General features: G+C 41.2%; 1 protein-coding gene across 1 annotated transcript in view; it reads right to left on the reverse strand.

Annotated features, from left to right (window-relative positions):
• Positions 1–14921, reverse strand: part of TGFBI (transforming growth factor beta induced) — a 130689-nt gene that overhangs the window by 60171 nt on the left and 55597 nt on the right. The window contains exon 8 of the mRNA XM_089694081.1: positions 8870–9082. Coding sequence (XP_089550207.1) covers positions 8870–9082 — 213 coding nt within the window. The remainder of the gene's footprint in view (positions 1–8869; positions 9083–14921) is intronic.

Below are 14921 nucleotides of genomic sequence, written 5' to 3' on the forward strand. Positions count from 1 at the left end.
AACACAGATCACCTCCTTCTGGCTCTTTTCTCTCCCTGCTCCAGGCTTTCCCCTGGTCCAAGCTCTGAATGCGGGTGGGGAAAGGAGCTCAGCAGCCACTTAGGAAAATCAGGGTGTAGCAATTGTACGTACAGAGATGGACGCCATCTTCTATCATTCTCTCTCCCTCCAATCCCCCTCCCTCAGGAATGTGGTCTGTGTGTATGCTGAGTTCACAAAGCATCAGGCACAGCGGGATAGCTTCATGGTTATAAACCCCAATAAGCCTGGGCCCAGTATGTCTGTGAGACTCTTGCTTGGAGATGATTGTAAAGCTATAAACCAGTCCTATACTGGACATGAAAGATATTCCGAGATAGCAGTAAAACATACATCCCATTTAAAAACCACTTTTCATAACTTAAAATAGGGAATACATACAATCGAACAAAGCATATATTCAGATAGCTCAGTTTAATGCGAGTCGCGTGATATCTTACACCCCTAAATTACATCTACCCAAGAGCAGAAAGCGATATCTCTTTAACCGTCACAGGTAGATATGTCATATCTGATATCTAGATGTTCAGCAGATGATCCTGCATATTATCCTACCAGTGGATAGGATGCTCCATGTAGATTATTGACGATGGCATAAACGTGTGAGGGATTTGGTCATTGCAGAGTTCCCCACCTAAACACCCTCCCCAAATGAGGCAATTGGTTCTCTGCTTTAAGGAGACACCCTGCTGGTGGACTAGAAAATAGGCTGTCAGGCCTGAGAGAGAGATGTTGAAGAGATCTCCCTTTTAACATCAGGAACCAACTTTGGAAGAAAAGGCACCCTTTTGCTCAGGACCCTTGAAGCTGCTTAAACCAGGATTTCTGCAAGTATTCTACCTCTCTAAACTTCTTTCTGTTATCTCTCTGTTGTGGTATTGCTCTCTGTATTTATATATATATATATATATATATATATATATATTGGCTACATCTTTTTCTGTAACTATTTTTATTGCACCATTTTGACCTTTTTAGTAATAAAGCCTATTATCTGAAAAATGTTGAACTGTTTCTAAAGCTCTTTAATGCAAACTAAGAATCCCTGTCTCTGAAGAGCGCTACTGTGTGTTTTTAAAAAACTTCTGCATACATCTGCCTGCGGTGACAGTGTGTATACAGACGCTTATTCAAACATCATAGTATTACTGCTAAGATTGGCAAGTTTCCTCCTTCTCTGTACAAAAAGGCGGTGGTGGCAGTGTGAGGGGTTAATTGCGTAATTAACCTGACCCAGTAACAATCGCTCTCAGGCTGCGGTACATAGATTGTGGTCCATTAGCTGGAAAATCTTTGTGCAGGGTGCAGCTGAGAGTGGTACTGTTACGCACGTGACAGTGCGGTTTTAGATTGGCTAGTCCTTCGGTCACGACTTGGTGAGAAGGGCTGGGGGTCTGACGCCGTGTCCGTCACACAGGGTGTAACAATCATGCACACAGAGATGGACGAGGTCATCCATTTTGCTCCAAATCCCTCCATATTGTATCTCTCTCTCCCAAATAAGATTCCTCCGACATCCCCCCTCCCTCTCTGTTGAGTGACATGTGGTCTGTTTGTTGCAGAGATCACAGGCAGCAAACTCATTGGGAGGGCGTTATGGCTATAAAACCCCCAGCTGATCTGGTGCCTAGAAGCCTGTTAGCTCGCAATCTGGGATATTGTAAGACCATAAACCAAGCCCTCACGGAGCTTCAAAAGACATGCCAGGGAGTCGTAAAACAGACTTACATTTTAAAACCCAGTTTTCCATATAATATATCTTCAAATAGGAAATAATTACACAAACATGAAGCACATATTCGGATGGCTCACTTTAAGACAAGTCGCCTGGTATATTACACCCCTAGCTGGCATATACAGGAGAGCAGAAAATTATATCTCTTTAACCATCCAAGCAGGTATCTCATATTTCATATGTAGACGTTCCGCAGAAGATTCTGGGTATTAATCTACTTGTGGATATAATGTTATATGTACCTAGGAAAAGTTATTGGCCATAGTATAATTTGTGAAGGCTTTGGTCATAGCCTGAGCCCCCTGCCTACACAACCCCCTCCCCAAGTGAGGCGATTGGTTCTTTGCTTCAGGGAGACACCCTGCTGAGTTCCTAGATAAAGGCTATGGTGCTTGAAGTAAAGCTGAGCTGAGTTGAGCAAAGTTGAAGAATCTCCCTTTTTAGAGATAAGACCCTTTTGGCTCTGAAACCTGATCTGCTTAACCCAAGGCGGACGGCAAGTATTTTATCCCTCTAAACTTCTTTCTGTTATCTCTTTGCTCTGCTATTGTTCTCTGTATATTTATATATATTGGCTACATCTTTTTCTGTAAATATTTTTATTGCACCCTTTTGACCTTTTAGTAATAAATCTTACTTTCTGAAAGCGTTCAACCGTTTCTAAAGCTCTTTAATGCGAACTAAGAATCCCTGCCTCTGAAAAGTGCTACTGTGTGTGTTTTAAACTTCGGTATATCTCTGCCTGCGGTGACAGTGGTATACCGACGATTATTCAAACATCATAGTGTTATTGCTGATATTGCCGAGTTTCCTCTTTCTCTGTACAAAAAGGAGGTGGTGGCAGTGTGAAGGGTTAATTGCGTAATTAACCTGACCCAGTAACAATCGCTCCCAGGCTGCCGGCACACAGGTTGTAGTCCATTAGCTGGAAAATCTTTGTGCAGGGTGCAGCTGGGCGTGGTATTGTTACGCACGTACAGCGCGGTTTTAGATTGGCTAGTCCTTCGGTCACGAGTTTGGTGAGAAGGGCTGGGGTCTGACACCGCGATCGTCACACAGAGCACTCCATCGATGCAGCCAGGTCTGTTTCTCCCTCCAGCAATAGAAAGTCATCAGGAGAGAGAGGGGGAGAAACCAGCTTTCAGCTACTGGAGGGAGAGATACACAGGGCATCGTTCTGCAACTGCTCCGCCCCACCACACCGATCCTCCTGCTGTTCAGACCCCCAACAGGAGTACCGGTGGTACCCCTCAGATGGCGGCCCTGCATGGCTCAGTCCACCGCTGCTCACCAGGTCCCTTCTTCTGGGGAGCGGTGCCACCCCCTAAAAATTGCCGCCCTAGGCAGACGCCTTGTTTGCCTCACGGTAAATACACTGCTGCACCAGGTTCTGAGTGCTTCAGTTTTAGTAAATTTACCCTCTAATATCCAAGGCACATTGCTGTACTACTAATAATGAAAGAAAAAGCCTTGGTTCACACTATAAACTGCATATGAATCGCATAGGAACCACATTCCTGTTCAATTCACATGTGATTCAGTGTGGTGCGATTTGAGCCCAGTCATTTTTGAATGGGCTCAAATCACACCGCATTGCACCAAAGTCGTACATGCACCAATCTTCGAACCGCACTTCAACTGGATTGCATGGTCGTTTTGTACACGGATCCTGTGCAGGTAAACACTGCGTTTGGGGTGTCGTTAGGATTGAACATGTGCTTCAGATTGCAAAGGCAGTATGTTTTGAATGCAGAAACGTGCATGGATCACAGTTTTCCTGCACCACCTTCTAGTGTGAACCTGGCTAAAGAAATAAATAAACAATTACTTTAATGTTGCTATTTCACAAAACTACCCCCCTGATTTTTGTTTATGAACTAAAAAATTACTGCTGCTGCTATTCCATAATAAAAGTATAAAAAAAATGAAATAAATATTATTTTGGCAGCACATTAGTTGGTTATATGCAGTTTTTGTTGTTGGGAAACATATATCATACTCTACCATAATACCAAAAATTCACGCTTTAACATATATATATTTATACACACACCCACACGTATTAATATTGCACTGTTTCTGTCCACCAGGCTTACAAGGCACTCCACCCCTATGTATAAAATGCTAGAATATATTTACTAATATGCAGCGATAAGGAAATGTGTAATACAATATACAAAACATTGAGGTTGATTTACCAAGCAGTAGAGCATGTTCACTTTCAAAATAGATTTTCAATTTTCAAAGTGAAATTTTCCTCAGTGAATGAGGTGAAATTATTTGAAAATTCACTTTACATAGAATATCCAATCACGTGTAAGAAAATAAATAAATAAATAAAACAGTGTAGATGTCCCCTCTGAGGAATGCCTATTACTGGCTCTCCTCTCCTCACGAGCTGTAAGCAGGAGGAGAGGACTGCAGATAACTGCCATTTCCTATTTATATCTGATCAGCTGTGATAGGACTTAGCTTATCACATGACAGAGCCGATGTCATCGGCTCTTACAGTGATTGGTGATCCGATGTGTTCCAGGGACACAGCTCACCACCGATCACCATTCCGCGCGCCCACGAGGGCGTGCATGCACAGTTAGATTGACATCCTCTAATATTACATCCTCCCACAATGAGAGAACCGCCGCCCACCTGGCATTAGCTTAAATGGTGGGCGGGAGGCGGTTAAAAAGCTAAAAATCAAACCTATGTGGCTTATGGCCAAAGTTAAAAAAGCTATAAATAATAAGAAAAGAGCTTTTATTAAATATAAAAATAAGGAATACTATGATCATTTAAATATTACAAAGAATATAACAGAATATGTAAAAAGGAAATCAAGGCCGCAAAATTTGAAAATGAACCCCCAAAAAATCTTAACATATATTAATAGTAAAAAGGTCAGGACCGAGCATGTAGGCCATTTACAAAATAATCTACAATGGGTGACTGGGGACAAAGAGAAGGCAAATTTATTACAGTAAATACTTTCTTCAGCTCCGTGTATACAAAGGAGCATGGGGGAGCTCTTGTCCATAATGGGAATGGTATTGACACAGCTCCAGATGATCCACATTGGCTCACAAATTATATGATCCAGAAATAGTTAGATAGAATAAAGGTGAATAAAGCACCTGGACCAGATGGCATAAACCACGGGTCCTTAAAGAATTGAGCTCTGTCATTTCAAAGCCATTGTTTCTCATTTTTTAATGTCTGACATAGTACCACTGGATTTGCGTAAGGTCAATGTGGTGCCTATATTTAAAAAGGGATCAGAATCTTTACCAAGTAATTATAGATCTTTTAGTTTAACTTCTATAGTTGGGAAGATACTGGAGAGTTTAATAAAAGACCACATAGAAGAGTTCTTGCTGGAAAAAAAATATTTTAAGCAACAGACAGCATGGATTCATGAAAGACAGAAGTTGTCAAACCAATCTGATTTCTTTTTATGAGGAGGTGAGGAAAACCTTGGACAGAGGGGTGGCGGTGGACGTGGTATACTTGGATTTTGCAAAAGAGTTTGACACAGTTCCCCACACATGGCTAATGTGTAAGGTAAAGTCTCCGGGCTTGGAAAAATTGTTATGTAAATGGATAGAAAACTGGCTAAAAGATCGTATTCAGAGAGTAGTGGTTAATGATTCATACTCTGAATGGTCTAGGGTTGTTAGTGGTGTACCCCAAGGTTCAGTATTGGGACCCTTACTGTTTAATATATTTAAAAACAATATAGGGTCTCGGATTATAAATCCCATTTCAGTCTTTGCAGATGACACCGGGCTGTGCAGTGGAATAACGTCCTTACAGGATGTCTTCAACTTACAAGCCGACCTCAATGCACTGTTTAATTGGGCAACTATGTGGCAAATGAGGTTTAATGTTGATAAATGTAAAGTTATGCACTTGGGGGCTAATAATATGCATGCATCTTACATACTAGTTGGGGGTACAACTGGGGGAATCAATGGTGGAGAAAAATCTGGGAGTTCTAGATCAGAAGCTTAATAATGGCATGCAATGCCAAGCTGCGGTTTCCAAAGCGAGCAAATCCTTTCTTCTATTAAAAGAGGTATAGACTCCAGAGAGAGATATCATTTTACCCCTGTACAAATCATTAGTAAGACCTCATCTGGAATATGCAGTTCAGTTTTGGGCACCAATTCACAAAAAGAACATTGGGGAACTGGAACAAGTACAAAGAAGGGCAACCAAACTGCTAAAAGGCATGGAGGAGATCAGCTATGAGGAGAGATTAGAGGAACTGAATTTATTCTCTCTTGAGAAGAGGAGATTAAGGGGGGATATTATCAACATGTAAAAATACATCAGTGGTTCATATAGTGAACTCGGTATAGAGCTATTTACCCTGAGGTCATCACAGAGGACAAGGGGGCGCTCTCTACGCCTGGAAGAAAAGAGATTTAATCTCCAAATACAGAAAGGTTTCTTCACAGTAAGAGCTGTGAAAATGTGGAATAGACTCCCTCAAGAGTTGGTTCTGGCCAGCTCAGTAGATTGCTTTAAAAATGGCCTGGACTCTTTCCAAGATACATATAATATAACTGGATACTATTATTTATAGGTAAAATTGATCCAGGGAATATCCGATTGCCTCTCGGTGGATCAGGAGGGAATATTTTTCCTCTGCTGGAGCAAATTGCCTCATTCTTTGCTGTTTTTTTTTTTTTGCCTCCCTCTGGATCAACTGAGGGTATAGGATCATAACTTCTTTTTTTTTATGGTTGAACTGGATGGACTTTTGTTTTTTTTTTCAGCCATACTAATTATATATAACCATAGATGGTTAAAATCTCGGCTTGTTCAGCAGAGACCAGCTGAGATTCAAATCATCTATGGACAGACTGATTGTACCCAATTCGATCATTGCACGACTTGGGTACAACTAGCCTGTCTGATTTTTCATACAATTATTTCCAGTGGCAATAGCTGCTAGCAACAATCACTATGTATTCCTGGCATAAATGGCTCCCCCCTTCCAGGAGAACACAACAGGTCTGCGGGAGGGATTCCCCAAACAACAGTAACTGTGTTGATGGGGGAATCGAGAGATTTTCTTTCCTGATATCCGTGGTTGCAGGAAAGAAAATTGCAGTCTATGCTGCCTGCTTAATACCTGTTTAAGTGACGTTTCTCTTTCCAATGCAATTTTTTTTTCTCTTTGCCCATGATTGGGTATTCTTTGCAAAAGTTTCCCTTTTGTATCACCTAATACACTAAGGGCTCTTTCATACTCACTGTGAGCTTAATTAAACAACCTGAAGTTATGCCCCGGTCACATCAAGCCCAACTTTGAAATCGTGCGACTTACAGTGAAGTCACACGGTTTCAAAGTCAGAGGACATGCCAATTTCAGGGGTGATTTGCAAGACATCTGATACAGATGTCTATGGAAATCGCACCAAAACTAGCCCATGTACTACTTTAGAAATCGGTACGGTTAAATAACTGCTTTAATTGCGGACAATAGGGTGCAACTTGGCATGCAATATGCAAGTCACATGACATGCAAATCGCATGCCAAGGCGACCGGGGTCTTAGAGGCTGATTGGCTACCATGCACTGCTGCACCAGATTTTGCACTCTCCAGTTTTAGTAAATCAACCCCAATGTGTCTTTTTTGTATTATTTTTATCCTCAGAAACACCTCTGTGTGAAAATACCCACAAAATGCAGTGTTGTGCCCCTCACCTGTGCTCACAGATACACTTTGCAGAGGTAAAGAGCCTATTATATTTTCAGGTCAAAAGGGCTTTGTTTGATAAATCTTCAATGTCACTGGTTGGTAATCCCTCTGACCTTCTGCTTCATTCAAACAATATAAAGACAATTAAAACCTTCACATGGTGCAAAAGAGGGGTCTGAGCATGTATTAGAAACAATCTCTATGGGCTGCAGGGTATGCCAGTGATCAATACCCCTTGGTCAAGAGAAGTGGGTAAAAGGGACAGAACAGCTTTTTTTGTTAGCAGCTTGCTTAATAATTAAGAAAAGCTGTTTTTGTAAATGCATCTTAAAGTTCATATATGCAGTACATGCTTGTGGAACATACAGCTTTACCCTTGTGTTAGAATATGAAAAGAAAACATACAACACAAATGATTCTTAGTAGAGAATCACATCAGTCACTTTTTTAGGAAAATCTTTAGGTTATGGAACCCAGCCTAAAACTGGCCTTGAATAAAGTTGGCCATACTCAGTGAGAATTCTACTGGTTTCTAATGGACAAGCAGAAATTTGAACCGTAGGTGGCCCTGTCAGCACCACTGCACCAAACATTTTTTGATCTAAAACATCAAAGAAACCGGGCGGAATATTGCTAGGCGAACAATGACTTCAGCCAATCAGCTGCAGTCCCTTTTCAGGTGTTGTGACACCTGTGACCTCCAGCTGTCGGAATATAATAGCTGGAAGGGGAGATTAATCCATCCACATTGTTTAGTGTGGATAGGGGAATAGATTGATAGGCAAAACAAGATTAATCTAGAAGTCTATGGACAGCCTAATGCTAGGTACACATGGGGCTGAACGAAAAAAAAACTGAGAGGTCGCCGTACTAATTAAGCAATATAAGTGCAGCGATCTCCCTGCTGAGTCAATGGCTGCAAGCGCTGATTGGATACTGGTTTTCCAGCATGTCCGTTCAATAAAAAATGGCCACTAGACTGGCTTCTACAGGACAGGCTGCTGCACACTGTTTCTGTTGAACCAGCCAATACCAGCCAATATTCAGCCCGTGGGTACCAGTCTTAACACATGCCAGCTTTGTGTGAAAATGCCAACAGCAACATTCATGTGCTACTGAGAAAAGGAGAGATGCATTTATTATCTACTGAATGAACTTTTAGGTCCTACGTCGAAAACACAGTGGCCCAATTTTACTTCTCTCTAAGTCACAGTGGTCTTTTAGCTCACTTTTACTTGTCTATGAGTCTGTGACAAAGGCTTGACTTTTCTGACATTATGCTCTTCATAAATACTACTGTTGAGAAAATATTTGTCCCATCCACTATTTTTTTTACCGCTTGTAGGTAGTTTTAATTTTAATAAAACATTCTGAAAAAAAATACATACCTGAATCTGGAATCAACAATTCATCAACAAAGTGAACAACTCCATTTGTAGCCAAAATGTCTTTTTTAGAGATGATAGCTTTTCCGTTGAGTGTGAGCTCATCACCATGGCAGCCAACTTCCACCGGAGTTCCCTCAACCGTTTCAATAGAAGATCCAGCAATGATTGCTTCTGAGCACTGGGCATTGTTCAGGAGGTGGTGATTCAACAGATCTGTAAACATAGTTATAAGTCATCTGAAAGAAAGAAACTACATACCAAAGTATTTTATGCTCCACAGAGCACTGCAGGTTAAATCTATGTGTAGCATAGTATAGTATAGTATTGTGACAATATACATTATTTTGATACTATAGCACGCAAGTGGCATGTGAAATATCTTATAAAGTTTACAAATATTGAAGGGATCATTAAAAAAGGATTCCATTTCAAATCAGACATTTTGTATATGGCACATAGAGTGTTGTGAGTCAAAAGCAATGGTTTTCAGTGTCTCCCTTTGCCTAACTCGTTTTAAATTTCTATCTTCATCTACTAAGGAGATCATTTTGAAAAAAGCTTGAGCCTCCAAATGTTTCACAGCACTGAGTAATAGTCAGCCACATATTTCACAGGCTTAATCTTAAACTGTAAAAGATAAAACAATCATCACTGTCCCAAAATTGGCATGTTGTCATCTCTCAATAAAAGTGTGCCATGTCAGCACGCAAAATGTGAAACTTTAAAAAGGTTCTGCTTGAAATTTGAAATCAGTGGTATGGCACATTTTCAGTGTTTTCCTGGGTATAATTTATAACTATCTGTTTATATATACAGAAAGTCAGTAGACTAGAAACATCAACATCAAACAGAATTAGTTATTAATACATGGATAAACACACCAAGGATACACTGACAGGCAGATTTAGGGCTCATTCACACTAGGTGTGCTGAGCTGCATTGATCAATACAGGCTCAACAGAAGGGCACAGAGAGAACAATTGCCCTGTTCACACCATATATGTGCATTGGTGTGTGTTGTGTAAAAATGCAGCATGTTTGCATTTTTATACAGCACAACATATATCACTACATGTCAATGCACTGCAGCATCTTCTAATGTGCTGCTGCACATAAAATTGAATTATTAACACAGCAGAGAGAACTCCTTTATTGGAACACAACTTTCATGGTTCATGTGACTAGGCTCTCCACTTGGATGTTTTATTCCACACCCCCATTAAAAGAAGAGACAATATACTTAGCTTTGTGGAAATCCATGTCTTGGAAAACTTGGCCTTGGCCACTGCAAGTATTTTATATTCTGGCCATGTGGAATAATTGCGCACTGCACACTGTGGTTTCTCCTTTACCAAAGGATGTACAAGCCAGTGGGAGGAACCACAGCATGCAGTCTGGAAAACAGGTATTGGACCCACCAAAGGGTTTGGTAATTGCAGCAGCTGGGGAGCAGCAAAGCAACTGTGTTTCAAGACATGGGCCACAGGAAAATCAAATAAATTCACTCTTCTTTAACCACTTCACGTGACAATTGCTCAGTTATGCAACACTGTATTCATATGAAATTTGTATCCTTTTTTTGAGACAGATATAGCTTTCTTTTGGTGGTATTTGATCACCACTGGGTTTTTTATTTTTTTATATGAAAATGAAAAAATACAGAACATTTTGAAAAAAATTCTTAAAAATTTGCTTAGTTTTTGTTATAAAATTTTGCTAATAAATCATTTTTCTTCATAAATTTAGGCCAAAATGTATTCTACTGCATTTTTGGGCTGAAAATAACCAAACAGTATATATTATTTAGTCTGTGTGAAAGCTATAGAGTCTACAAACTATGGGACATACATTTTCAAATTGACCAGTTGAGACCCTAAAATGTTAGATGCTGGTATGGCGTATGGCAATGATCAGGACGCTGGTATGGGGTTTGGTGCTGATCAGGACATTAGCATGAGGTATGACAGTAATCAAGACACTGGTATGGAAGTAGTCAGGATGCTGGTATGGTGTATGAGGGTGTTCAGGATTCTGGTATGGGGTATGGCGGTGATCATAACGCTGGTATGGGGTATGGCAGTGATCATAACGCTGGTATGGGGTATGGTGATGATCAGGACACTAGTATAGGGAATGGTGGTGATCAGGACGCTGGAATGGCATATGGGGTGATCAAGATGCTGGTATGGTGCATGACGGTTATCAGGATGCTGGTATGGGGTATGGCGGTGATCAGGGTGCTGATATGGTGTATGGAGGTGATCAGGGTGCTGGTATGGCGTATGGCGGTGATCAAGGTGCTGGTATAGCATGTGGCAGTGATCAGGGTATTGGTTTGGGGTATGGCGGTGATCAGGACATTGGTATGGTGTATGTAGGTGTTTTTGTGCACACTGGGAAAGGTGAGAGGGGTTAGCTGCATGTTTTATTATGCATATACTGGGGCAGTGATCAGGAACACAGGGGCACTGATCAGAAACACTGGAGTGGCTGGAACAGCAGTCTGTGAGTGTACAAGCAGCCTAACAGGCTCCTGTACACTCACAGACTGCAGGATCGCTTCTCTCTGATCTCAAACTGAGAGCAGAGAGAAGTGATCTTTACTTTCACTTTCCATTGTTTACTATGGGAGTGTTGTGATTTGTCACAGAGGTAATGTGATCCACTGTGTCTGGGTGACATACCAATCACCGGGCTCCGGGGTGTGCGTTCTGTAAGCCGCACAGGAGCCATCGATGTGGACTGGTACGTTATCCCACAAAGCTTCCTGTCCACTGTCTATGTGCAATGGGTGGACAGGAAGAGATTAACCACTTAAGTACCCTTTTATTAGTTTCCAGTGCTGTGATAATTTGACTGACAATTACTTGGTCATGTAACACTGTACACAAATTAATTTTATACATTTTTTTGAGACAGTGCTTACTTTTGGTAGTATGCAATAACCACTTTTTTTTTACTATAAACAGTAAAAATCCCCCAAAATGTAAAAAAAAAAAAAAAATGTCCTTGTCAAAACAAAAATGCCAGGACAGTTTGAAAATCCCCCAAACCCTTTTGTAAAGTAGACACCTTAAAGAAATGAATAAACATGCTGGCATTTAGGAGGTTAAAACATGGAGCTTGGTAACGGTGCATTACATACATTATTGTTCAAGCCATAAACAAAGGCAGGAAGGGTTGATGGGGTTAATGCACAGGTCACATATACTTGGGAGGATAGAGATGTAATGGTTATAGTACAGATGTGCAGGATAAGGGGGGGGGGGTGTAGTGATAATATACAGGTCAAATACAGAGACAGGCAGGGGCGGACTGACCATTTGGAAACTCTGGCACCGCCCGAGGGCCCAGGGTCAGTGGGGGGCCCCATGAGATGCCCCTGGTACCATTTTCATAGGCTTTTTTGAGTTTGGGCAAGGACACAGGGGCCCCATGATCCTCTATTGCCCAGGGGCCCCATGAGTTGTCAGTCCACCCCTGGAGACAGGTTAGAGATCAACTGTGTAAAAAAAACACGGGAGGAGGCGGGCGGAGGTAACTGAAGTCCTTGTGAACACACACAAAAAAGAAGCACTATAAAGTACTGTTGGGTCCACACCACATTTCACAGTATAAAGCACTTGCTATCTCAGTAAACCACACATTGTCAGTTCACTCTTTCTGTTTCGACAAATGGCTGATGGGAACCCCGCATTTTATAGCGAGGATACTGGTGAATAAGAAAGTCCCCCATTATAGGACATTGTAAATCACCTGACCTTATTTCAAAGGGCAAGAAGTGCATCATTGGTAGTTGCTTGCATGGTCTACATGAACCCTGACCTAGTTTTCACCAGCATGTTCTAACACCAGTATGTGTAGAAAATAACTGTAGCTTTTAACATTCAAAACATCAGAAAAAAAAATCTTATACAAAAACATGCAGCGCTAGAGTGAATGGATCTATCTCATGATACGGAGTGACCACTTAATGAGATATAAACGCAGCTACCATAATAGTCTTAAGCAACCAATATTATAACATTCTCATAGTTAAGAAGGTGTAAATGGTGATAAAGGTGTCAAAGTCAATCTATCATAGGAGTGACGTAAATTTGTGACATCTGTGGTAGGAAATGTGGCTGTAGAATGCACTAACCAGATAGCGCAAATAAAAGCGCATTGGAGTAAAATGACCTACTCCTGGTCACTGGATCAGGGGACCTGCCGGAATGGTGGTCGTCTCTACTGTGGTCACCAGAGTCATCCGTGTCCTCTCCAGTTATGGAATTCCCAGGTATCCAGTGGAATAAACGCTCATCCGGTATGCAGTAGAATCCTTGTGTCAGCGACCTCCAGGGGTGCGATGTGCGCTCAAGGGCCAGGAATCACCTTCAGGGCTCAGAAATAAACCCAAAAGAGAGGCTTCCGATAGTGCGATAACTTTTATTATGGAGTAGTAGACAAAAAAACGCACTTACATGGTGCAATATACACTTCCAAAGATGGCCGCCCGTGTCAAGGTGTGGACCATGTGGGTAGTGGTTGTGGGTCAAGTAGCATCTCCCTAACGCGTTTCGTGGCAACTGCACGTTATCAAAGGGAGTGGGCTACTGTTGGAGGACACCTATTTATAGTGTGGTGCCTAAAAAGCTTGTGGACGCTAATCGCGGTAAATTACCGCTACTGCGCATGCGCGGATCGGGTGCCTCGCGCATGCGCAGTCCGACGCTATCGCGTCATCGCCAATATTACGCGCATGCGCAGATCGCGCTCGGCGGCCATTTTCCTGGAGACCCAGTCTATGGATACTGCCACTAAGGACAGAAATAACAGGAGGAAGGACCCCAATCTATGGTTGCTGTCTAGGATGACAGATCAACCCAGGGGGAAAGAATTCAGTGCGGTATAGAGGGCTGATGTTAATATTAACCTCCCAGGCTTAATGTGCTCAGGGAATGTAGGAAATTCATTATATATATCCGGAGCACAGTCATCCTGTGATGAACTTAGTAGGACTACAAGTCTCAGGACAGATGTACCGCAAATAAGTCCTTATGGAAGTATGTTAATATAGGCAGATTGTGTACAGTTATACATATATACATGGACATGGCATACACTAGTAAAAGATAAACATTAAAGTGATAAACAATGCATAATATATGTTAAAATTATACCATACATATATATAGGAATATGGGCAACACCTGGCATTCATATACAATTTGTTATTTAATAGCAGAGAATCGGTTCCTAATTTATTGAGAAACCGATCTTCATGGATGATAATGATGTCACCCAGTGCAATACTTACATAGGTGATGCCACGCGTAGTTCTTATACAGGTGGCCATATGGAAATATATACATATTTAATATATATAAAAATATAAAAATGTAAGCATGAAATAGCATTACATGCATAAAATGTAAATGCAATTAAAAGTAAAATATAAATGATAATGCTGAGAATATGGCCGAAGAATGGCAACACAATGAACCCTCACAGTACAACAACCAATGTAAAATGGGTTGGGTGAATAAAGTGTTGAGTGTAACAATTCAATCTAGGCCTTAGATATCTGGTAACCATGCTGGGCCCCGTGGATTGTTCAAACACGGTAACCCTGCAATTCGGTTGAAGTCAGAGACATAAACTAAAATGCCATAAAATCAATCAATAAAAGACCGTTAACTTGTGTCTAAAAAACAGTTAAGATCCAAATCCACATTTAACCCTTGTGGGGCAAGTGTTTTGAGTAAAAAAATCCATTTGGTTTCTATCTTAGAGACTGCCCTACGTTTGTGTGTTCCTCTCCAATGTCTATGGATCATGTCAATTCCTATGAATTTCAGGGAGTGTGGATTATTGTTATGCGTTTAAATAAGTAACTATGAGAATGTTATAATATTGGTTGCTTAAGACTATTATGGTAGCTGCGTTTATATCTCATTAAGTGGTCACTCCGTATCATGAGATAGATCCATTCACTCTAGCGCTGCATGTTTTTGTATATGATTGTCCACCACGAGGCGTTTTGGAGGCTTGCCTTTCATGCCAGCTGCTT

The sequence above is a fragment of the Staurois parvus genome, unplaced genomic scaffold (genome assembly GCF_062004578.1).
Source record: "Staurois parvus isolate SC_StPar_1 unplaced genomic scaffold, SC_StPar_1.0 ptg000648l, whole genome shotgun sequence".
NCBI classification, from domain to species: Eukaryota; Metazoa; Chordata; class Amphibia; order Anura; family Ranidae; genus Staurois; species Staurois parvus.